This window comes from Glycine max, chromosome 11 (assembly GCF_000004515.6).
Source record: "Glycine max cultivar Williams 82 chromosome 11, Glycine_max_v4.0, whole genome shotgun sequence".
Taxonomy (NCBI): domain Eukaryota; kingdom Viridiplantae; phylum Streptophyta; class Magnoliopsida; order Fabales; family Fabaceae; genus Glycine; species Glycine max.
In genome coordinates, this window is record NC_038247.2 from 5410422 (window position 1) to 5429988 (window position 19567).

The following is a 19567-nucleotide window of genomic DNA, read 5'->3' on the forward strand; positions in this document are numbered from 1 at the left end:
GGGTGGCATTCGCAATGGCATTTCTCTGAGTATAAATTACACCGTACGGCTCGAAGTCTCTGCCATAAGGCTCATGCTCATGCGCTGGTATTGCAGGTCGGCGCCTTCCCTTTCCCTCAATTCTCTAACCATATTAATCATCACTGTCCCACTCCATTTTTTACTCATTAAACAATTCATCATGCTTCATACCCTTTCTTCAATGACACCAATACCCTCCAAATAGAGTCAACCCTTCTTCAATTCTCTGTCTATTCCTTTCCTAATTGCACATTATTTAAGGAAACAGTCACATAAGCCTAAGGGTCACTGAATAATATTATATTGCTATTGTTTTACTGCCCTAGTATAATAAAAACCAAAAACAAAATAACACTGTACTACAGAATTGAACACGAAAAGAATACAAGTACGATCACGATGTGGTGGCGCTGTGTACGTTCCCCTTCACCGGCACATAATGTTTGAGGCCACATGATTATTTTTATGGAAACCCGATCAAGTTACCTCTTTTTCACCATCCAAAATCTCTCTACCTCAATAAACAAACTAGTATTTGCACCAAAGTTGATTTCATTCGTTCATTGCAGTAGGGAAAACGAAGCCCTCGATTAGGCAAACGCGAGAAATTTCTCGCAAGGTCAATTTATCTGGAGTTTATTTTAATTAATTTCATACTCCTATTCGTCAATGTCTCTCAAAATAATTTTACAGAGAATCATAATTAAAAATAATTAATACTACGGAGTAATAAGAAATACTAGTACAAGTATAGATAAATGGATAGGGAGAGGGGACAGAAGAATTTTAATTTTAATAGAAATTAAGGAAGATAAAAGGGACAATGTGTCACGAAAAGCAGCGGGTTTTCCGGTAGGAAAGGACGAAAGGCGCAGAAAGCTGTTTTGTTTGACACGTGGCGGGATGTGGAACGTAGGATGGGGATGGGAATTAGTATGGGCCGTGGAGATGAGATGAATGACATCCATTCCATTAGAATTTTGTTTTGATAAAAAAGAGAGAGAGAGAGTAGTAACTACTCCTTACTGCGTTTTGTGATAGTGCTAAGTTGCTAACTTAACCACACCACAGGCCACAGACACAAAAGGCCAAGTGGTCAGAACCAAAAAAAAGCTCTCTCATAAATTCTGCCGAAGAATCAGAGAGAGAAGGAAAAAGAAAAATGGGATGGGAAGCTTAAATTAGAGAGGCAGCACAGCACAGCAGAGAAGGTCATGGCGGCGTTTGCAGGGCTGTAAATCGCGCTTTTGTGATCGTGGCTTTTATTAATGCACCTTGGCGCCGCTGGCCGAGAGAGAATGAGTTGAAGGCGCTATTAACGCTGCCCCGACACTGTTTCCTCGTCTGTCCTCAACTAACAATCCTTCAAATCAATTTCACGCTTTAACCAGCCACCACACGACACCTACTTCTACAAGTTAAGCATAGAAAGAGAGAGAGGAAAAAGAAAAAGAAAAAGAAGAGAGACAACACACGCACACACAAAAACCAAAGAATTTATTTAAGACCCAAAAAAAAAAAAGAAAAACTATCCCTAGTTGATCTTTTGTGTGGTTCTCTCTCTCCCAAATTGTAGACGCAGGGAAATTAATTGAAGCAGAAGCAGCTGTCGTGGATTGGATTATTTTAGAAATTAATTATTTCTATTTATTTAGAATTGCGTAAGTTTATGGTTAGTGGGGTTGTTTGGTTGGCTGGCTGGCGATCGAGGTAGTATTGTTCTTGATATGGATTTTCGAAGGTCGGGATCAGTAGAAGAGGAGGCAGAAGAATGGCGGGTTTATTCTCACTAGGAGGTAGTAGAGGTAACACCAATCCCCAAGAGGAAATCCCTCCTCCGGATACCTTATTCTGGTGTAACAAGAATGATGACGTTTCCTCTTACCACCGAGGTAGTAGCGGCTTTGAGCTATGGAACCAGCAACAGCTTCAACATCAGCAACAACAGCTCATGGGCCATGACCCTCCTCCGCAGCCGCGCCCTCTCTTTCACCAAGATCTCTACTCCGCGTTGGGCGTTGGGCCCAGCAGGCCCATCTCTGACGATCAGTCGTCTTCGAGATCCAGTTTCCTTCTTGGAGCAAGCGGTGGCGGTAGCGCAGGAGGAGGGATTAGCTGTCAGGACTGCGGGAACCAAGCTAAGAAAGACTGCCCTCACATGCGGTGCAGAACTTGCTGCAAGAGCCGCGGCTTCGATTGCCAAACCCATGTCAAGAGCACTTGGGTCCCCGCTTCACGTCGTCGCGAACGACTACAACAACTTTCTGCGTTGCAACAACACCAACAACAACAACAAACCCTCGAACCTGCTTCTTCTGCTGGAGGAGACCTTCCCAAAAGGCACAGAGCGAGAGATCATCATCATTCTCCTCTCGCCTGCACTCGCTTCCCTTCTAACCCCTCCTCCTCAGGTATATACACAAATACTAATAATACAGCTTCTTCATGTTATGTCTTGTCATCCTACATGTGTTTGCACAAGCACCTCACAGTTTGCGTGATTGACTATTGAGAGGAAAAGAAAAGGCAAGGAAACGTGTATGAGAAAGAAAAGAATAATGGAGAGACGCGTCGAGGGAAATTCTCTGAAAAGATATGGGGAGCGACTGAGAAAGTTTTGGAAGCATACACACAATCAAGGACGGTATCGATTGCGTGTGTCAAGCAAAAAACTTCTCTCGCCTTTTTCTTTACCCAAGCACTGTTGTTTTAGTAGAGCCCTGACCCAACTGTGAAGAAGCTAGAAGCTGTTCTCTCACTCTCTCTCTCTCTCTTACTCTCTTTCTCTGCGTGACTGACTGTACTCCTTCTTTCTTTGCTAACACTCACTGGCGCAAACCAACACATTCATTTCCCATTTTTACTCCTTCTATCATATCTATGTATTTGTCTCAGTATCTTTGCTTAGATTCTATTTCCTTTCTTTTATTAACTCTCACAACTCACAAACATACATCATCTGCATCTATCATCTATTTACCTAATTCTAACTCGTTTCTATTTTCTTTTTTCTAAACCTTAATTATTATTATTTTATATGAAAAAAGGGTTAGAGGAGGTGAATTTCCCGGCTGTGGTGAGGTCTGCTGCGGAGTTCAGATGCGTACGTGTGAGTTCCATGGACGAGGAGGCGGAGGAGGAGTACGCATACTCAACGGCTGTGAACATTGCAGGACATGTGTTCAAAGGAATTTTATATGACTATGGTCCAGAAGGTATGAACACTAATTACATGGATGCTGTTGCTGCTGCTGGGGAAAGCTCTTCCACCGGTGTTGGTGCCTTGAACCTAACCACTGGTGCCATTGTTTCGGAGCCACTCGGAGTTGATCCTTCTTCCTTGTATCCGGCTCCTCTTAACTCCTTCATGCCTGGTAGCGGTACGCAATTCTTCCCTCACCCACGATCTTGATCAACAAACAAACGCCAAACGAAAAACCAAACAAACAGAATTTTCATTTTCATTTTGTTTTATTTACTGCAATCCTCCTCTTCCCTTTATCTTATTACTGGCTATTCCCTCCTCCCCTCGATCACCAACTTTGCCTTTCCACTATTTTATGATCATCATGTAGTCGTAACTTTCATGATACTCATTCAAGTAGGAGAAAATGAAAAGAAAAAAAAAAAAGAATGAAGAAAAAGAGGACAAGAGAAAATGCAAACGTGCCGTGTTTTTTTTTTTTTTATGCAAATGCAAATTATCAATGCTTAATTAGTTCGAAAAGTATCTTACTTGTCTTTTTTTCTTGGTAATTAAGGATATATAATTAGTTACCTAGGTAATGCTATTTAATTTGTTTCTTTCTCTGTACAATATTAATGGACATCTGGTTCTAATATGCTGGGTTGTTCTGCGTCTTTGTGGTCGTTTTTTTTAATGTTATTTTTAGGGGTTGGTTTTTCCTTTCATGGTTGAATCATACCACGCTGTCTGGTTGGTTCTCAACCTGGAAGCTGCTATTTTTTTTCTTCCTGTTTATCCGTATGCTTGCCGGTTTGAAATTGAACTGGAAACACGGTTTTGATCTTCATTTGGACTAATTCTCAACGATGGTTTCTTCTTTTTTATTTATTTAAATCAATAATAATTTTCCATATTTCGGTATGGGCGGTCCAACCATTCATATGAGCATTTCAAGTTTGAAAGGTGAAAGATCTCTCTCCCCATGTGATACTGTAACTCTAACAACTTATTCAGTCCAACTTTGCATAGATGTGACATTGATTACTAAAGAGGAAATATTGCTAATCAAAGTGTTCAAATTTAATGCACATGCAGGAAACTATACGTATGTAGGGGAACACTCCATTTTATGTCTAAGGAGTATAGCATATGGCATAATACAAAATGTTGCTTGATCCAAAAACACTAAAATAAGTAAAACAAAAGGAAAGGTTAAGATGTCAGCATGATACGAAACCTTGTGATGCAACATGCTCTCTCCATCTCATGACTGCATACCCCTGTACTCTCTGATCAGTATCACATAATTTAGTTTTTATCATGAGATGTGTGCTAGAATGTTATGGTAAAAATAATTATTTATAAGTTTTATAGTCACAATTGCATAACCTATCTAGATAATAACTAGCATCAATAGTCAACTTTTTAAAATGTTGTAAATCATAATATATTCTTATTTTATAGAATACTTTATTTTATGTTAATATATTTCAGATTTTTTACACAGGAGAGGTAAGATGCAAAAAAATAATAGAGACAAGACTAATTGCATTTCTTTATGCATTTTATGTTTTTGAAAAACCTGTCTTTTTCTTGCAAGCTGTATTCGGAATATTTTATTCTAATAAATAGTAATATTTAATTTTCAACCTAAATATTCACATCGATTTGATGCAGATTTTGCGCACTCCGTATGACTTGATTGAGTTATGTAGGTTTCAATTTCTAATCCGAAGCATTAAGCATGTCTAAACATACACAATGGCGTATTGTAATCATTTCTCCTTTCTCTGTAAATATTTCTAACGCTATATATTTGTCAAATATGATTACCTTATTATATAGTTTTATTTATAATGGAAAACATGGTAATATAATTATTTAAGTAAATAACACTAGATTTCAAATAAAAAAACAGTTAATAAGACTACAAAATGAATGTCATACATTGTTTATTTTGTAGTGCACCATGACTTTGGACTAAGATATTGGATACATCTCTAGTTATAAAAAGCTACATTTGAAGAATAATGCATGAAGTTATAGGAATCTAACTGACGAAAGTCTGATCTCCTGATTCTATTAAGTCGTCTCTGGTTTCTGAAAAGTTTTTCAGTTTGGATTTGACTAGTTATGGATTATATGTTCATTATCTCGGGGAATTGACACTTCATTAGCCAATTATGTTTAGTTTTCCTCGATTGCATGAAGTTTGGAATTTATAGAGTTAAAAGCTAGTGTTAATGCTATTCTCTCTTCTACATAAAGAGGTTTTAGTCTTGAGTTTGAATGTTTTTTATTTGATTGGTCAAAGTTCACGGGAATGAAATAGAGATGTCAGAACTTTTAATTGTTAATTAAGAACTTTGCGTTGTCGAATTATTTTTATGTTTTCCGTGTTTATACGCAAAACGTAATGAACCAAGGAAACAATCTATCTGTCAAGATATTATCATGCTTGGGATATGTTTTGATAGTAAATGGTAAAATATATTGCAGTCACGTCTATTATAGAAGGCAGTGTTATAAATTTATCTACGAGAAAAAAATATTAATTTAATGGATGAATACTGTAGACTTCATAAAATGTTGGCATATATATACAAGCATTTTATCCCAAGATGGTCGAATTGCAATTTGTCTTTTGGTTTACTAATTGGAACTTGTATGCGCTATAAAAAAAGTTAATGTAGAATCTCTCTTCTTTGTGCTGTGGTTTTGACTTTGTCATCGTATCTATTGATTTTTTGTTTTTTCATGATGAACTTGAGTTGGAAACCTATCCTATAAATGTTATGCCAGCGACCATGTTTATGCCCAAATGCCTTATTCAGATAGCGGTTTACTCTTGTTCTCAATCAGAAGTAACCACCACATGTATACAAGTAAAAATGCATATTTGGTGTGAAACAGTGTACTTAGAAGTACCTTATCCGAACTTGTCCGTAAGTTCATTTTCCAGTCTTGGTTGCGGATGTTGCACATTAGTCACTTCCTCAAGCAACTTACTGATATTTTGGTTGTGTCCTGCTTCATTGGAAAGTAAGTGTTTTCAGTACGCAACTTATGATGAGACTAAGTCGATAACCAAACTTTAATTACCACAAGTCACAACTAACATTGGTATTGGATTTCACCTATAGTATTCTATTGGTGCATTTGCCTCGTACTTCCATGTTATTATATGAATGAATCCCCTCTAGTGCAGGATTGGTCATGTTTAAATATTGTTATAAATTTTAAATTATAAATATTTCGATCTAATACAATAAGAAATAAATACATGACACAAATGGGTATAGAGCAGTAGAAAAGTATTTTTGCTTTGGTTTCTGACAAGAGATGCTGCCTCCTAGTGTTTGTCGTACAAAATTTACCTTCGAAATATAAAATAACAAGCGTTAATGTGGATGCAAAATGGTAGTATCATGTGGAACGGCTCTATATTTAGCAATTAAAAGACCTCTACTGTGTATGTACGTACAAGTTTTGGGCACAAAATGAAGCCAAAGGAAATAGGAATTTGTTAATTCTTTTGTTTCCCAACTGTAAAATACTTACTCAGACCACTTTACCAATTGCCACCGACGTGGGTGATAGTGGCGACCTCCGTGTTCTTCCCGCTTTAATTCTTTCTTTCTTTCTTTCTTGGATTCGTATTCTTTCTCATGCAATGAAAAGTACAATAGCATAGTGGACTTGTGCCAGTGCCAACGCGAAAGCAAGGGAATAAACTCAAACTCCAATGGCTTCATTGATAAATCTTGGCGTCTATATATTACAATTCAACTGTATCCCTTGTTTTGATTAACAAATTATTTTAACATGGCAGCCTTTTGTTATTTAGCCCTAGCATATTGAGCTCTATTAAAAAAACTCAAAATAACACGAAAATCCAGCTTGTATTTGAGTTTTTGCCCTGGTTAAATTGTTTTGCAGATATGAAAGGTTCTTTTTATCATAGACGCATAACGGATTGTTACTACATTAATTTGAAGTTAAAAGTACTAAAACTGACAGACATATGAGGGGATAGCATATATATACACACACCTTGATTTCATAGCCGCAGCGTTTGAAAACTCTAATGAAAACAGCTTCCCGGTGTCACAAGGATCGATCATATATAAGCTAGGCCTCAGTAGTGGTTTATGGTGTTGTGTACAGTTGTTGTGAATGCTAGTTTTCCAGAGCTATATATTATGTGAAAAAAAGGTGAAAAGGTTCAATTTTGGAAACAGATGTCACTGGCATGCACTGCCGGGGCAGTTTGAAATAGACATAACAGTTCACGTGTCCATAATAATTGTTGTATAATTGAAGGTGTAAGCAATTAGAAGTCTGATATGAACAGATTTTAGTTGCAAAGCAGGACCAAATAAAAGCAGCAAAATCAAAATCTAATGAAGACTACTAGGGCTTCTTGCAGAATAATGAGTTGGGTGTGGGGGTCTTGTTTTCGTACTGCTACTTCATAGATAGCAGTACCATAGGGTGAGGCAGAGACGTGTGTAGGAGTCTAGTGTGCACCATAATGGAATGGTGGTCTCAGCTCTGTGCCGTAGCAGTGGTGGTGGTCCCACAAGGACTTCTTCTGCTGGTTTGGTTGGGGATGACTCTACCATGTCTTTCTTTCTTTCTTTCTTCTTCAAAGTCTTTTTGGCTAATGAGAGAAATGAAGGAAGGTGTGTGTGCTGTTCATTACAAAGGTATATGGGGAGAGGAGGAGTAATTAAAGATTGGTAATGTTTGTTGAGGTCGAAAATAATGCACGTATGGAACAAAGTGATCAACAAACCCTCGTATATATTTATTTGTTTTTGATCACGCGCATGTTCTTTTGATGTTGGAGTAGTTTAATTTTTGTAGGTTCATTTGATGCATGTGGAGGGAAGGATAGTACATACTAGTATACTACAACACAACACAGTTCTACATAAGTAGTCAACTGATAGTATAACTTTATTTTGTTCTGCATGCCTGCCATATTATTTAGCGGTGGATTAGCATTGATGGAATTTGGATTTATTCATGAATAGATTTAACATTCTGAATGTGTGCAGTGTGTCTGTGTGTGTGACTAAAAAGCTATCTCATGATTTATTAAATAAGAAATATTAAAATTTTTACTCATTCTTTTCAACTGTTATATATATATATATCGTACTGTGTAACCCTTTTTAATAGATCCTTCCATTTTTATTTTTATTTTATATCAGGAGATCTTTGATCCTTACATGTTGATTTACATCGTTCATTCTCGTGCAACAAGTATTGTATTTTATGACGTATATACCGTTATTTTTTTTAAGAAATAAAATATAAGAGATATGTTCGAGACTTCATTTAGCTTTTTTAAGAATTAAAAAACTTCTCTTACTTTATTAGTAGTGTTTAATACAATTGTTTTTAAGTAGCTTATAATGTTTTATTATTATATATTACTTTAAGTAGTGCTTTTTTAAAATTTAACTTCTAATTTTAGCTTTTTAAATTGTATTTGTGTTTAAAATATTTATGAAATTTTCCTTTTATTTTTCCTATAAAAAGTAGGCTTTAATATTATTTTTGTTTTATCTTCTTTCACTCACAATATTGAATTTTATTATTTTTATCCTTTTTATATATGATTTAATTTTCTTACTTTCATCCTTTTATTACAAAAGATATTGAGAATAACAGATAATAATTTTTTTATTTAGATATTTTTTAGTTACACAGTTTATTTTATGATTTTAGTAGTATACTTTAAGATATTGATAGGTGATAGGTATACTTTATTTTATTTTTATTATTTTTAAAATATTTTTATATTACACTATTTATTTTAACCATTACACCATTTATTATTTTATTTTTTAACTTTATATTTAAAGATATTCTAATATCACACTAATTAACATAATGAAAGTATGATTTCTATTTAAGCATATGTTTTTGGGTGAAAATTTAAGCATATGTTATTTTTACTATATTTTAAACTTGATTGATATAAATAAGAAAATATTAACAATATAATACACAATATAAAATATATAATAATTAAAATTAATCAATGTAATTAAAATAATTGATCTATAAATTAAAAATTATAATAGTTCAAAATTAATTAAAAAATAAAATTATAAATGTTTCAAAATATATTTTTATCAAATAAAAATATATAAAATATCATATAAATATGTTTATTTATCTCATCCTATGTTAATCAGTTACTATAGATAATTTAACTAAAAATTTATAATTTATTAAACTAACCTAACAGCTATCATTTATTAGTTTTTCAATTACTAATTTTTCAACCATCTAAGAATTTTCGACTAGATTTACTAAATTTATCTAAGATCAAACAAACAAACACAAACGTAAAAAAAAAAAAAAAAAGTTTATATGATATGATCGTGGGCTAGTAGCAGCGATGGGTAAAGTAGTTTCAAGTAATTGTAAGAAACTATTTTTGCACATGTGTAGCATATACTGGTACTATTTTAGAGTTCATTTAACAAATATCTTAATTGATTCATAAGAATTAAACTCAAATAGTAGGAGATCTCCAATAAATCATTCGCATTTTTCAACTAATTAAATTATATTCATTAGTTATTCATTTGATAAAGATAATTAAAGTTTTATGAACTAATCATGATTGATTTAATAATAATTGAAATTATTTTATTTTTCAGATAATATATTAATATTGGATGAAGAATATAGTATTCATAACTTTATAATATCAAAAATTAAATTTCATTTCTAAATAATATAACTCATAACACATAATATTCAAAATTAAACATGAAATCAAATCAAATATTCATAACAATATTTAATAAGAACTACAATTAGAAATAAAAAAGATGTGATTGATATAATTGAAATGTCATTCCTTAGATTATCAAAATAGAAATTAGACTGCTTGGGAACAATAAGCTCTTTGGCTTATTGTATCAATTATTATAAGAAAGCTCTTCAGCTTGAATTCATAGGCAATACTATTCTAATAGGAGCAATTAAAAACAAATTGAAACATAATGAAAACATAAAGAATGGGCCTAACAAGACTAGGGCCAAGGGAAGCCTTCTTTCACTTGGGTTACTTGAATAATCTTGAGCTCTTCTTTTTTCACTTTAGGTTTGAGCTTATAAGTAGTAATCTTTCTAATTTTTCTTTAATTTCCATTGTGTTCTTATAAAGCAAGAATTGTCCGGTGAAGACTCGGGATCGTCAAGGGATATGGTGCCAAATGAAGCATCACTCAATAATAAACAAAAACATTGAGTGAAATCATTAAGGCTTGCTAGCTTTTGTCACGGAATCACTGCGAGATATCTATCATCTTCACCCAAGGATATCATTCTAATATGCCACTATTAGAGCATCATTCGACATCACTATCACTCAACAATGACCACTATAAGAAACTTAACAGAAGTTTTATCACTCATTGATGATTGAACTTTATTTAGAAAAAATACAATATAAAAGTGCGATCTAATTAGATCTAATTAAATCTTCTTATTAGGTGGGAAGCTTCTCAATTCGTTCCGTTTCCTTAATTCCATTTGAACATCAAGTTACGAATGAATCTTAAAGGCTTCATAGAGGATATTTTCTTCATTTCATTTCATTTGCTTTGCTTTTTTTTTTTTTTTTCTCTTTCTTTTTCTTACTCCACCATGTCTCTCTAGGTTTCATAGTATAGCTTTTTGTTTTACCGAATATTCTGCTGTCAATTAGCATCATTCATAGAGTTTAGCTAAATTTGATTAATAGTCTTAACATTGTTTAATACATTGTGATAATTAAGTTTGAACCTATCACCGAATATATTCAAATCTCATAACTAACTCAATCTTGGGTTAATATTATTTATATTTATATTTTGGTAATATTATATGTGGGACAAAAAGTTGTCTTAGGTTTATTGAGTAATAATAGTATTAAAACTTTGGTTATGTTTTCAACTTTTGTGATGTCTGTCTTTTATCCATTTTGAAAATCAAGCATGAAACAAGAAAAATGGACCCTCTCATCAAATTAGAGGATCAATTCCTATAAAGATGTTTTTTTTTTTTTGCTATGTCTAGCTTTTAAATTTTAATAAATCAAATATCCTCGCTAAGGTTAAATGTGGTGGGTCAGAAATAGCTTTAGCAATAGAGGTATAGTACGTTTCTAAGATAAACATTATTAAAGTAGATTTTATCTTTCATAAATGCTCTTTTATACACTATCAGAAATCAAACCTTAATAAATATGTTGAAGAAATTCAATTATTTGCTGACTGAATTGAATCTCTGAAACAAAAGCAAGTGATAATTTCAATAAGAAAACTCTTTCAAAGAAATTTGGGGATGAGGCTTCTTTCAAAGAAATTACTAATTCCCCAAAGTGATCCAGACATACCTTGAAAATAGCTGCGCACGTCTATGCCTCCTTTTCCCGAAAGTAACAGTAATAAAGTATCAATAAACTGATTTCTCTTTCTAACCCTTTTCTTCCTTTCACGAGTAAAAGCATGTTCTTTCACTCTAACAAAACAAAAACTATCACTAGCATTCCTTTTTAGGGGTGTCGGTCATCACTACCGTTCTGAATAAAAGCATTATTATCAGCTGATCGATCCTTAGTCAGAAATCAAAATACATAACACATTCTAGGTTTATTATTGATGCAAAATTCTCCACAATTGAAGATTGATCCACATACGTTTCAATATATGCTACTTTTAAACGGATACATCCTAGGGAGAAAATTTGCTATTTCTTTCCACAAAAGAAATTTTCTCTATTTGGTCCGTGCTGTTTCATAAAAAAGGTTTTATAAAAAAACTAAATTGAAATGGATTAAAACACTACATTAAAAATATTATATAAAAAAAAGACTGATCAAATTGAAAAAAACACTTTTCAACAAGTAGTTTCCTGATGCTTATAAAAAAACGTTATTTTTTCAATAAACCATCCTTCTCATTTTTCAAGAACTGTATATAATAGTCTTATTCCCATGCATAAGGAACTTGGTCAGTTGGCCTAAATATGGAGAGGAACTTTGGGAGGAAAGACCGTCTGGTGAGTTTCTCTTGTGCATCAACTAATTCTGAACAGGTAACAAGTGTGTACAGTATAGCTTTTCCTCATAACGGCAGTAAAAAATCCCTGAAGCGGCCAGCATAAATTTCCTTATAATATTATAACATCAAATTTCCTACATTCTGTCCAAATTTTACAATCAACAGTCTAAGACTGTTCAGCACCTCCTCATAATTTCCTTAAATTCTACGCATTTTGAATACTTTTGACTCTCCACTGGTTGCGCTCAGCTCACTGTTTTCCGTTTCTTCAATAGTGCCAGCAAAGTTAGGCGAGTATGATTTCAATTTCGGCTTTTCACCGTGGACCAGATGAGGGACGAGGCTTCCCCTTTGTGGAATTCAAGTGCTGGGTGACAAATATAACCCCCATCACGACTATGAGACAGCCAACCAGCATGCTGAAGAAGAGAGCACCCGGTTGCCTGGTCTGAACAAAGCCATATACTCCATGAGAGGTGACAAGAATAAGGTCAGTGAGCCCATCATTTGAAAAGTCCTCAGTGATCAAGACATGTGTTGGTGGACCAGGTAGTTCAATTGTGGCTAATATACTACCTCCAGGTGATATTATCACGGCTTCTTGTTCCCCAGCAGCAAGGATCATTTCTTGATTATCATGCAACCGTAAGGAAAGAGGCTTTAGTGTGGGAATCACCAGACCACCTTCCATCATTCCTGATGGGGAGGGTAGGTTTGACCATGTAACACCAGTTGATTGTTGCCACTGCCAAATAGCATCATGACCATGCAAGCCAGGGGAGTATGATGTAATCTGCAAGGAACAATATTTTCCAAGTCACAAATTAATATTATTTAAATGTTTACATTTGAACCTATTCAAGCACTAGAAAAAACTTCTCCAATATTTCGAAAGATCATTATTTCAAATGGTCACATCCAATTTAATCCAAAAATTCCAAATTTCACAACATTCAGTAAAAGTTTCTTTCAGAGAAGTAATCCCTCGTGAATATCTAAAAAAGCCATCAATATAAGTTAATTGTGACAGGGAACACTTTGATAAAAAATAATGAAGAAACAGCATTAGTGCTCAACAAACAATTTAAAAAATGTTATAACCTTAAGAAGTCAAACAATGGCTGGCATACCTCTCCACGATTTGTCAAGAAGATAACATCACCATGGCTTCCCTTCCGATGCCTATGACCATCACTTCTAGGAATTAGAATAGGTGTTGCTACCTCTAAAGAAGCAGTATCTGAACCTTGACTGTAGCTTCTATAAAGTTCTCCATGTTGGAATAAGTTAAAATGGGTATAATGACAAATAGATACATTGAAGAGTTGTTCTCGTACTGGTACACCAGACGTTGCAACAGCCCAACAAGGACGTAGCACTTCCATGGACCCACTAACGACAGTCTGCTCAGCACCATTTCCTCCAACAGCCTGATAAGATGAATATTCCAGACGTCAGGCACAAGAACATCCTCCATTTGCTATCATGCCAAATTAATATGATGTAGCTCAGTTTTCAATTAAAAAAGGTAAAAAACAAATTGAACCTGCACATGATCTAGAACTCCATCACCATTAACATCAGCATGTAGACCACCTTCCTGGAGATGAAACTGAAATAAACAAATTTATCATTACATAAGACATAATAGTTAATGAAAGAATTAAATGAAGGAGCTAAATAAAATTTAAGCTGAATAGTACAATCACGGGATAAAATACTGTTTATACTAAGAAATCAATGTGCTCCACAAGTGGAAAAAAGTATCAGAAGATGCAGCCATACAACTACTTGCAGACTTGGGCCTCAATAGATTATTTAGAAAAAATTGTGTTGTAACCTTATCATATTTTAAGTTTACCTTGCATATTGTTCGACCAGTTGCTAGATGAAGAGCTTCTATGCCCTCCTTCTGATGAGACACAACAACATTGGGAACCCACCAAACTTGAGTGTAGTTGGTTATGGTAGGAACATAAGGAAGGTGCTGCATTCCAAGGTAGAAACATTATGACTGCAAATTCTTTCTCCATCTTTCTCAAAAAATTCATTTTCTCATAGTGTCATAACATGGCGATTTTTTTTGTTAAAAACCTAATCTCATATTTCTGATGAGACACAACAACATTGGGAACCCACAAAACTTGAGTGTAGTTGGTTATGGTAGGAACATAAGGAAGGTGCAGCATTCCAAGGGAGAAACATTATGACTGCAAATTCTTTCTCCATCTTTCTCAAAAAGTTTATTTTCTCATAGTGCCATAACATGTCGATTTTTTTGTTAAAAAACTAGTCTCATATTAGCCAATGACAAGAAAACTAAAAATAAATAATGTGATGCAAAAGAGATTACTTCAACATAGCAAACCAGGAAAAGGGGGGGTACATGTTATTCATACTATCCATCAATGTGCCAATATATATTTATAACATATCTTGGCTCCATAAACTAAGCATTCTGAAATCATGAGTGTGTGTGTGTGTCACTTAACTAATTAAAAGTAAATATAATGAGGCTGGACATCTGTTCACTGCATGATCAAAAAACAAGTTCATAAAGCAGTTATCATGATAAATTCAGAGTATATTGCACTTTAGTTAAGCACCAATAGGTGATGCATATGAATACCAATCTTAAATCATAAAATAAAGATTGGATATGTAGCAGTTAGCAAGTAAACAGGCACTTTCTATAACTGGATGAAGAAAACGAGCTTCTAGCTTAAATCTTGTTTGAAAAGGATTTTGAGTAGTTGAATTATAGTCATCTTAAAACTAATTATCATTACATCAACACAACTGAATTCGTATGACTAAAAGTTATCAAAGATAAACATAGCTTTGTTAGCAGTAGCATGACATGGCTATAGCATTTAACCTTCTTAGATTTTGCTGAACCAGCATAGCTTGCTGCTTTCCCAATTATGTTTGAAATTTTTTTGGTTGAGTCCTTCCCTGGAGGATGGTTTTCCTCGGGCTTGTGAAAAGGGTAACTTATAGCCTTTCCAGGTGTTTTCTTCAATGCTTTTCTCTTGTGCCGCCTGAAGTGGGCAAGCTTAAATAAAGTATCTTCTCTCCTAGCCTGAAAAACATGTTTATATAATGTCAAGTACAGACAGTAATTAATATTAAGCCTTAGTACAGAAGGATAATCAAGGTTGACAAATATAATGTACCCATTGATGAGGCATAACTCCCAGGATCGATTCTCTGAATTCCCTGCATTCAAACTAGAATTTCATATGTCACAGGAAGCAACCTTTAGGAGGATATCTATAATTACAATGATTTCACAATAACATTAAATTTAAACAAAATACTCCACTATGTGCATATGTTAGTGTTTCCAAACATAATGGAGGGATTGATGGCTGGAGTTCTTCTCGTAAAGCTCATACAAACAAGCAAATATTTTGTTTTAATGGTTGACCATTGTAAGATAAAAGGTGGATAACTAGAATATATGACAAGGAGCTCAGTCTCCAGTCTATAGGATGTTAGGAACACATTGACAATAAGAGAAACAACACTTTTAAACACATTTATGTTTGATTTTTTAGTGTATTATAGTGGAATAGAATGGAGTGAGAATGGATGGTATTACTTAGCCTTTGTTTGGAAGTTGCTAAGACTTTAGAGGATTAACGAGAAAAGGAAAGGAATGAAAAAGTTATTAATTTGGAATTACATCATTACTTACACATAACATTTAAACTGAACTAAAAGGAAGAATAGTAAAACCAACAACTATATTTCTAGGTTTTGTAAAATCAATATATTTGAAAAAGAAAAAACAATGATTTCATTGCTTTCCCCCAAATCCTGCCTGGTGACTGATGAGAGGTTAGGTTATAAAGGAAATAATTTTTTATACCATTACTCCATCACATTTCACTAATCCAGCATACCCATAGGATTTTGTTGAATGGATAAAATGTAAGTACCTCTCCAGGTTGACGGGTATTCAGAGCATGAACATCAAGCTTGTAGTTATGCTGTGGAAGTAACTGTGATGCATCTGAAGAATGTGCTTCAATGTTCTAAATAATGAAAAGACAATAGCAGTAATTAGAATAAGGATAACACTACACAGAGTATTCAACAAAATAGGCATTAGATTATTGAACATTAATGTTGTTTTATGACTTTTATCCATGTAGCCAATCGGTTGAAGTTGTTGTTAAATGTCAGATCAGCATCAATCACATTCAACCAGACTTGACCATAATGTTGGTTGTAAAACATCTAATCTGGTGTCAAAAACAAGCAAGACTAACGTTGATGCTTATTGCGAGGTGCTTCCATATATCATGGGTATTTTTGGGAAAATATATAATTGAGCACCAGTGGATTAAAATGCTAGTACATATGCTAACGGCATAGCTTTAACATTCTTCTTCAAGGGTATAATTTATTGACACCAGACTATCTCAATACATTCTGTATTTTTCTTTTTACTTTAATTATAAGTTTTCTTCAGTTTTCATGTTCCTTCCTGGATTGCAACCACCTAGATAAACTTTCAAACATAAAGCAGACGGGAGAGATTACAAAAAGTGCACTTAATGAATTTATAGATAGAAAAACGTATCCTTCAAGCCAAGAAAATATAAAGAAAGAAAAATGCATTCTTAAATAATAAAATTATCTCAGTTTGATTTTAGCATGGTAACAATGCCCAAACAAGAGAAAATACAGAAGACCAAAGAATAAAGCACAGCACCTCATTTTTTCTGCTCCATCGTTCATCACCAGATCGACCAGCAAATGCATAAAATGCAAAATGTCGTAAATCCACAGTTCCAGAAGCCTATCGAAGGCAAGGATCAGAATAAATAGTCAAAATCTTCCACCACACCACTTAAAGATAAGAAGAAAACAGACATCTAACTGATACATTTTTCACCAAAAAGAGAAATTTAAAGGAAGAAATTACTGTAAGGAGTTAAACTGTCTCCTGTTTATTTAGCTGTCTGATTATATAGGTCCAGATTCTTAGGCTACTTGCTGCAAAGTGCATAAAGTTTATTGGCTTAATTATACCGAGCCCTGATGAAATTTTACAGTTATCTATCTATCAGCATAGGAATTCAAATTGACAGTTTAAGAAAGTAAAATATTAAGATCAACCTTGAAGACACAAATTGAACTAAATAAAACAAATATGTTAACCCAAAATCCAGCACTTAATTAAGCACTACAACTGCATCATGTTTTTCATAGGTATCCTTTAGCATGCTACAAGGTGGCAAAAAAAAAAAAGCACAAAATTTGGCATCCATCAGTGACATGTCTATACCTCCTTTTCAGCAGCACTTCTTTGATGTTGCTCAGCAAACCTTGCACCCATACCCATTTCTTCAAAAGGGTCCATAAAAATCTGAAAGTAGAAAGCAATCAACAGCTATACCAAAACAATTGATTCACAAATTAAGACAGCAAAAAGACCAAGTTACCAATTTTAGCAAAGAAACAAGTTTGAATTAGAAGAAAATACAAAGTATTAACGAGTAATAATTCTGAGCATATATTAGAGATGCACAAATCCAAAATCATTATGATTTATAAGAATCAAATAACAAATAAAAATTTCTGAAATTTAAAAAATATCATGAAACCTACATTAATAACATGTTTCATTTCATCAAATGAAATTGCTGAGGAACTTTCACATCTGCCCTTGCAGAGTGTAAAAGAAAACAAGATGGCCACAACCTTATGTCACTCATAAGCTGTTATTAGTCTTTACTTTCTGAAAAGGATGACAAACACCATCCACGATATATTGCTAGTGTTGCCATTGGCACATAGGAAGGGTATATATTGCAACTTTTTCCATTAGCACATAGGAAGAGGCATACGTAGCAAATTTGAATAATAAACCAGGAAACAAGGGGGGAAAGTGACACATACATGTGGCTGCATTTCCATTCTGCCACCGACAATTATCAATCCTGTATCTCCATGCTTTAGAGTATAATTGCTTATAGAGATTGCAACTTCCCTATGGTGAGCATTATGTGGAAAATCCTCCTATAACAACCACTAAAAGAATTAGTAAGCTCAACCAAACCTAATACAATAACAGGATCATATAGTACAACTGAACATCATACCTGTAAATTATTTTCCCACAACTTTTGAAGGTTGGAATCAAAACACATCACAGACCAACCCGATGTTACCACAACCAAAACCTGTTTCTGTGGCTGCCCAATTTTATACCGGTCAATATAGCCGGTGGCCATGGCAACAGGGCGTCTCCCAGTCATAACACGTACTTTGTCAGGTAACAAAGACACCTCAGCCAACACACGTGCCTCACTGAATCCTTCATCGACGCGCCTACTATGGGGCTCCAAAACCTAGACCCCCACCACAATTACACAACCCAGTTACCAATACAAGTACCAGTCAGAACAAAGATATTATTATCACGCTAAATCAGCAAGCAGGTAAAGATTAGAAAATGTTAGTGTTAAGCACACATTGACACTTGAATTGCAAAGGAAGCCAAAACAAACAATGAAAAGTTACATGTGAACCAAAATTGAGAGCAGTGCATAAGAGTAAACAAGTTCTGAATTTAATGTACCTGAATTTTAGCATCGTGAGTGGCCACAAGAACTTCCTTTTTGCCGTCTCCGTTGAGATCAGCGACGAGCGGCGGCGGAAGGCGTTCGGCTTCATATTTGATTGGATATTCATCGGTTAGGTGCATCCACGCATCTTTGAACGAAATACCACCATCTTGCTAAAAAGCAATCAAATTAAGCAATAAAAGTAAAATTGGATCGTGCGAGATTGCATCTATTAGGGTTTTACTGTGAGTGAGAGTTGGAGAAGAGAGGAAGAGTAAAGGGTGGGGTACCTGAAGAGTGAAGAAAATAGCGAAAGCGGAGAGCATAAGAATGGCCAAATCCCGCTTCCTCATGACTCGGGTGTGCAATTCGGCTGCTGTCTCCTCTTCCTCTCCTAACGCCCACCTATTGACTTGTACACTCTACTGTTTATGGCTGAACCAGTGAACATAATTTTTATAAATATTTTGTTCTTCTTTTTAATTTTTTAATTAATCCAACCTATCTTCCACATGAAACTAAGAATTAATCTCTTCTCTAGAGGCATCAATCATAATTCAATTCTTTTGATCACATGATTAACGAACAAGATCATTTATTAGTATCTCACACTGTGTTGAATTTTATTTTATTTTTTTTTAAATAAGGAGGGTGAATAATAAAGTAGAGTAAGCTATAACATTTTTAATGTTATTCTTTAATTT

The 19567-nt window shown here is 34.3% G+C and overlaps 2 protein-coding genes and 1 long non-coding RNA gene across 3 annotated transcripts; 1 reads left to right on the forward strand and 2 right to left on the reverse strand.

Moving 5' to 3' along the window:
- Nucleotides 1-662: 662 nt before the first annotated feature.
- On the forward strand, nt 663-3863 carry LOC100797973 (protein SHI RELATED SEQUENCE 1). Its single transcript, XM_003538818.5, has 2 exons — nt 663-2432; nt 3069-3863. The coding sequence occupies exons 1-2, from the start codon at nt 1793-1795 to the stop codon at nt 3431-3433; spliced, it is 1005 nt and encodes a 334-aa protein (XP_003538866.1). The 5' UTR covers nt 663-1792; the 3' UTR covers nt 3434-3863.
- A 318-nt stretch (nt 3864-4181) lies between these two features.
- Nucleotides 4182-7484, reverse strand: LOC121173020 (uncharacterized). Its single transcript, XR_005887100.1, has 3 exons — nt 7262-7484; nt 6137-6235; nt 4182-4497 (listed from the first exon to the last, which is right to left on the reverse strand). It is a non-coding gene; the product is annotated as an uncharacterized lncRNA (long non-coding RNA).
- A 4825-nt stretch (nt 7485-12309) lies between these two features.
- On the reverse strand, nt 12310-19425 carry LOC100789851 (uncharacterized). The gene is made up of 13 exons (XM_003537567.5): nt 19154-19425; nt 18878-19036; nt 18399-18647; nt 18196-18315; nt 17582-17662; nt 17006-17092; nt 16227-16322; nt 15459-15512; nt 15161-15364; nt 14144-14269; nt 13829-13894; nt 13413-13712; nt 12310-13075 (listed from the first exon to the last, which is right to left on the reverse strand). The coding sequence occupies exons 1-13, from the start codon at nt 19214-19216 to the stop codon at nt 12599-12601; spliced, it is 2082 nt and encodes a 693-aa protein (XP_003537615.1). The 5' UTR covers nt 19217-19425; the 3' UTR covers nt 12310-12598.
- Between the last annotated feature and the right edge of the window lie 142 nt (nt 19426-19567).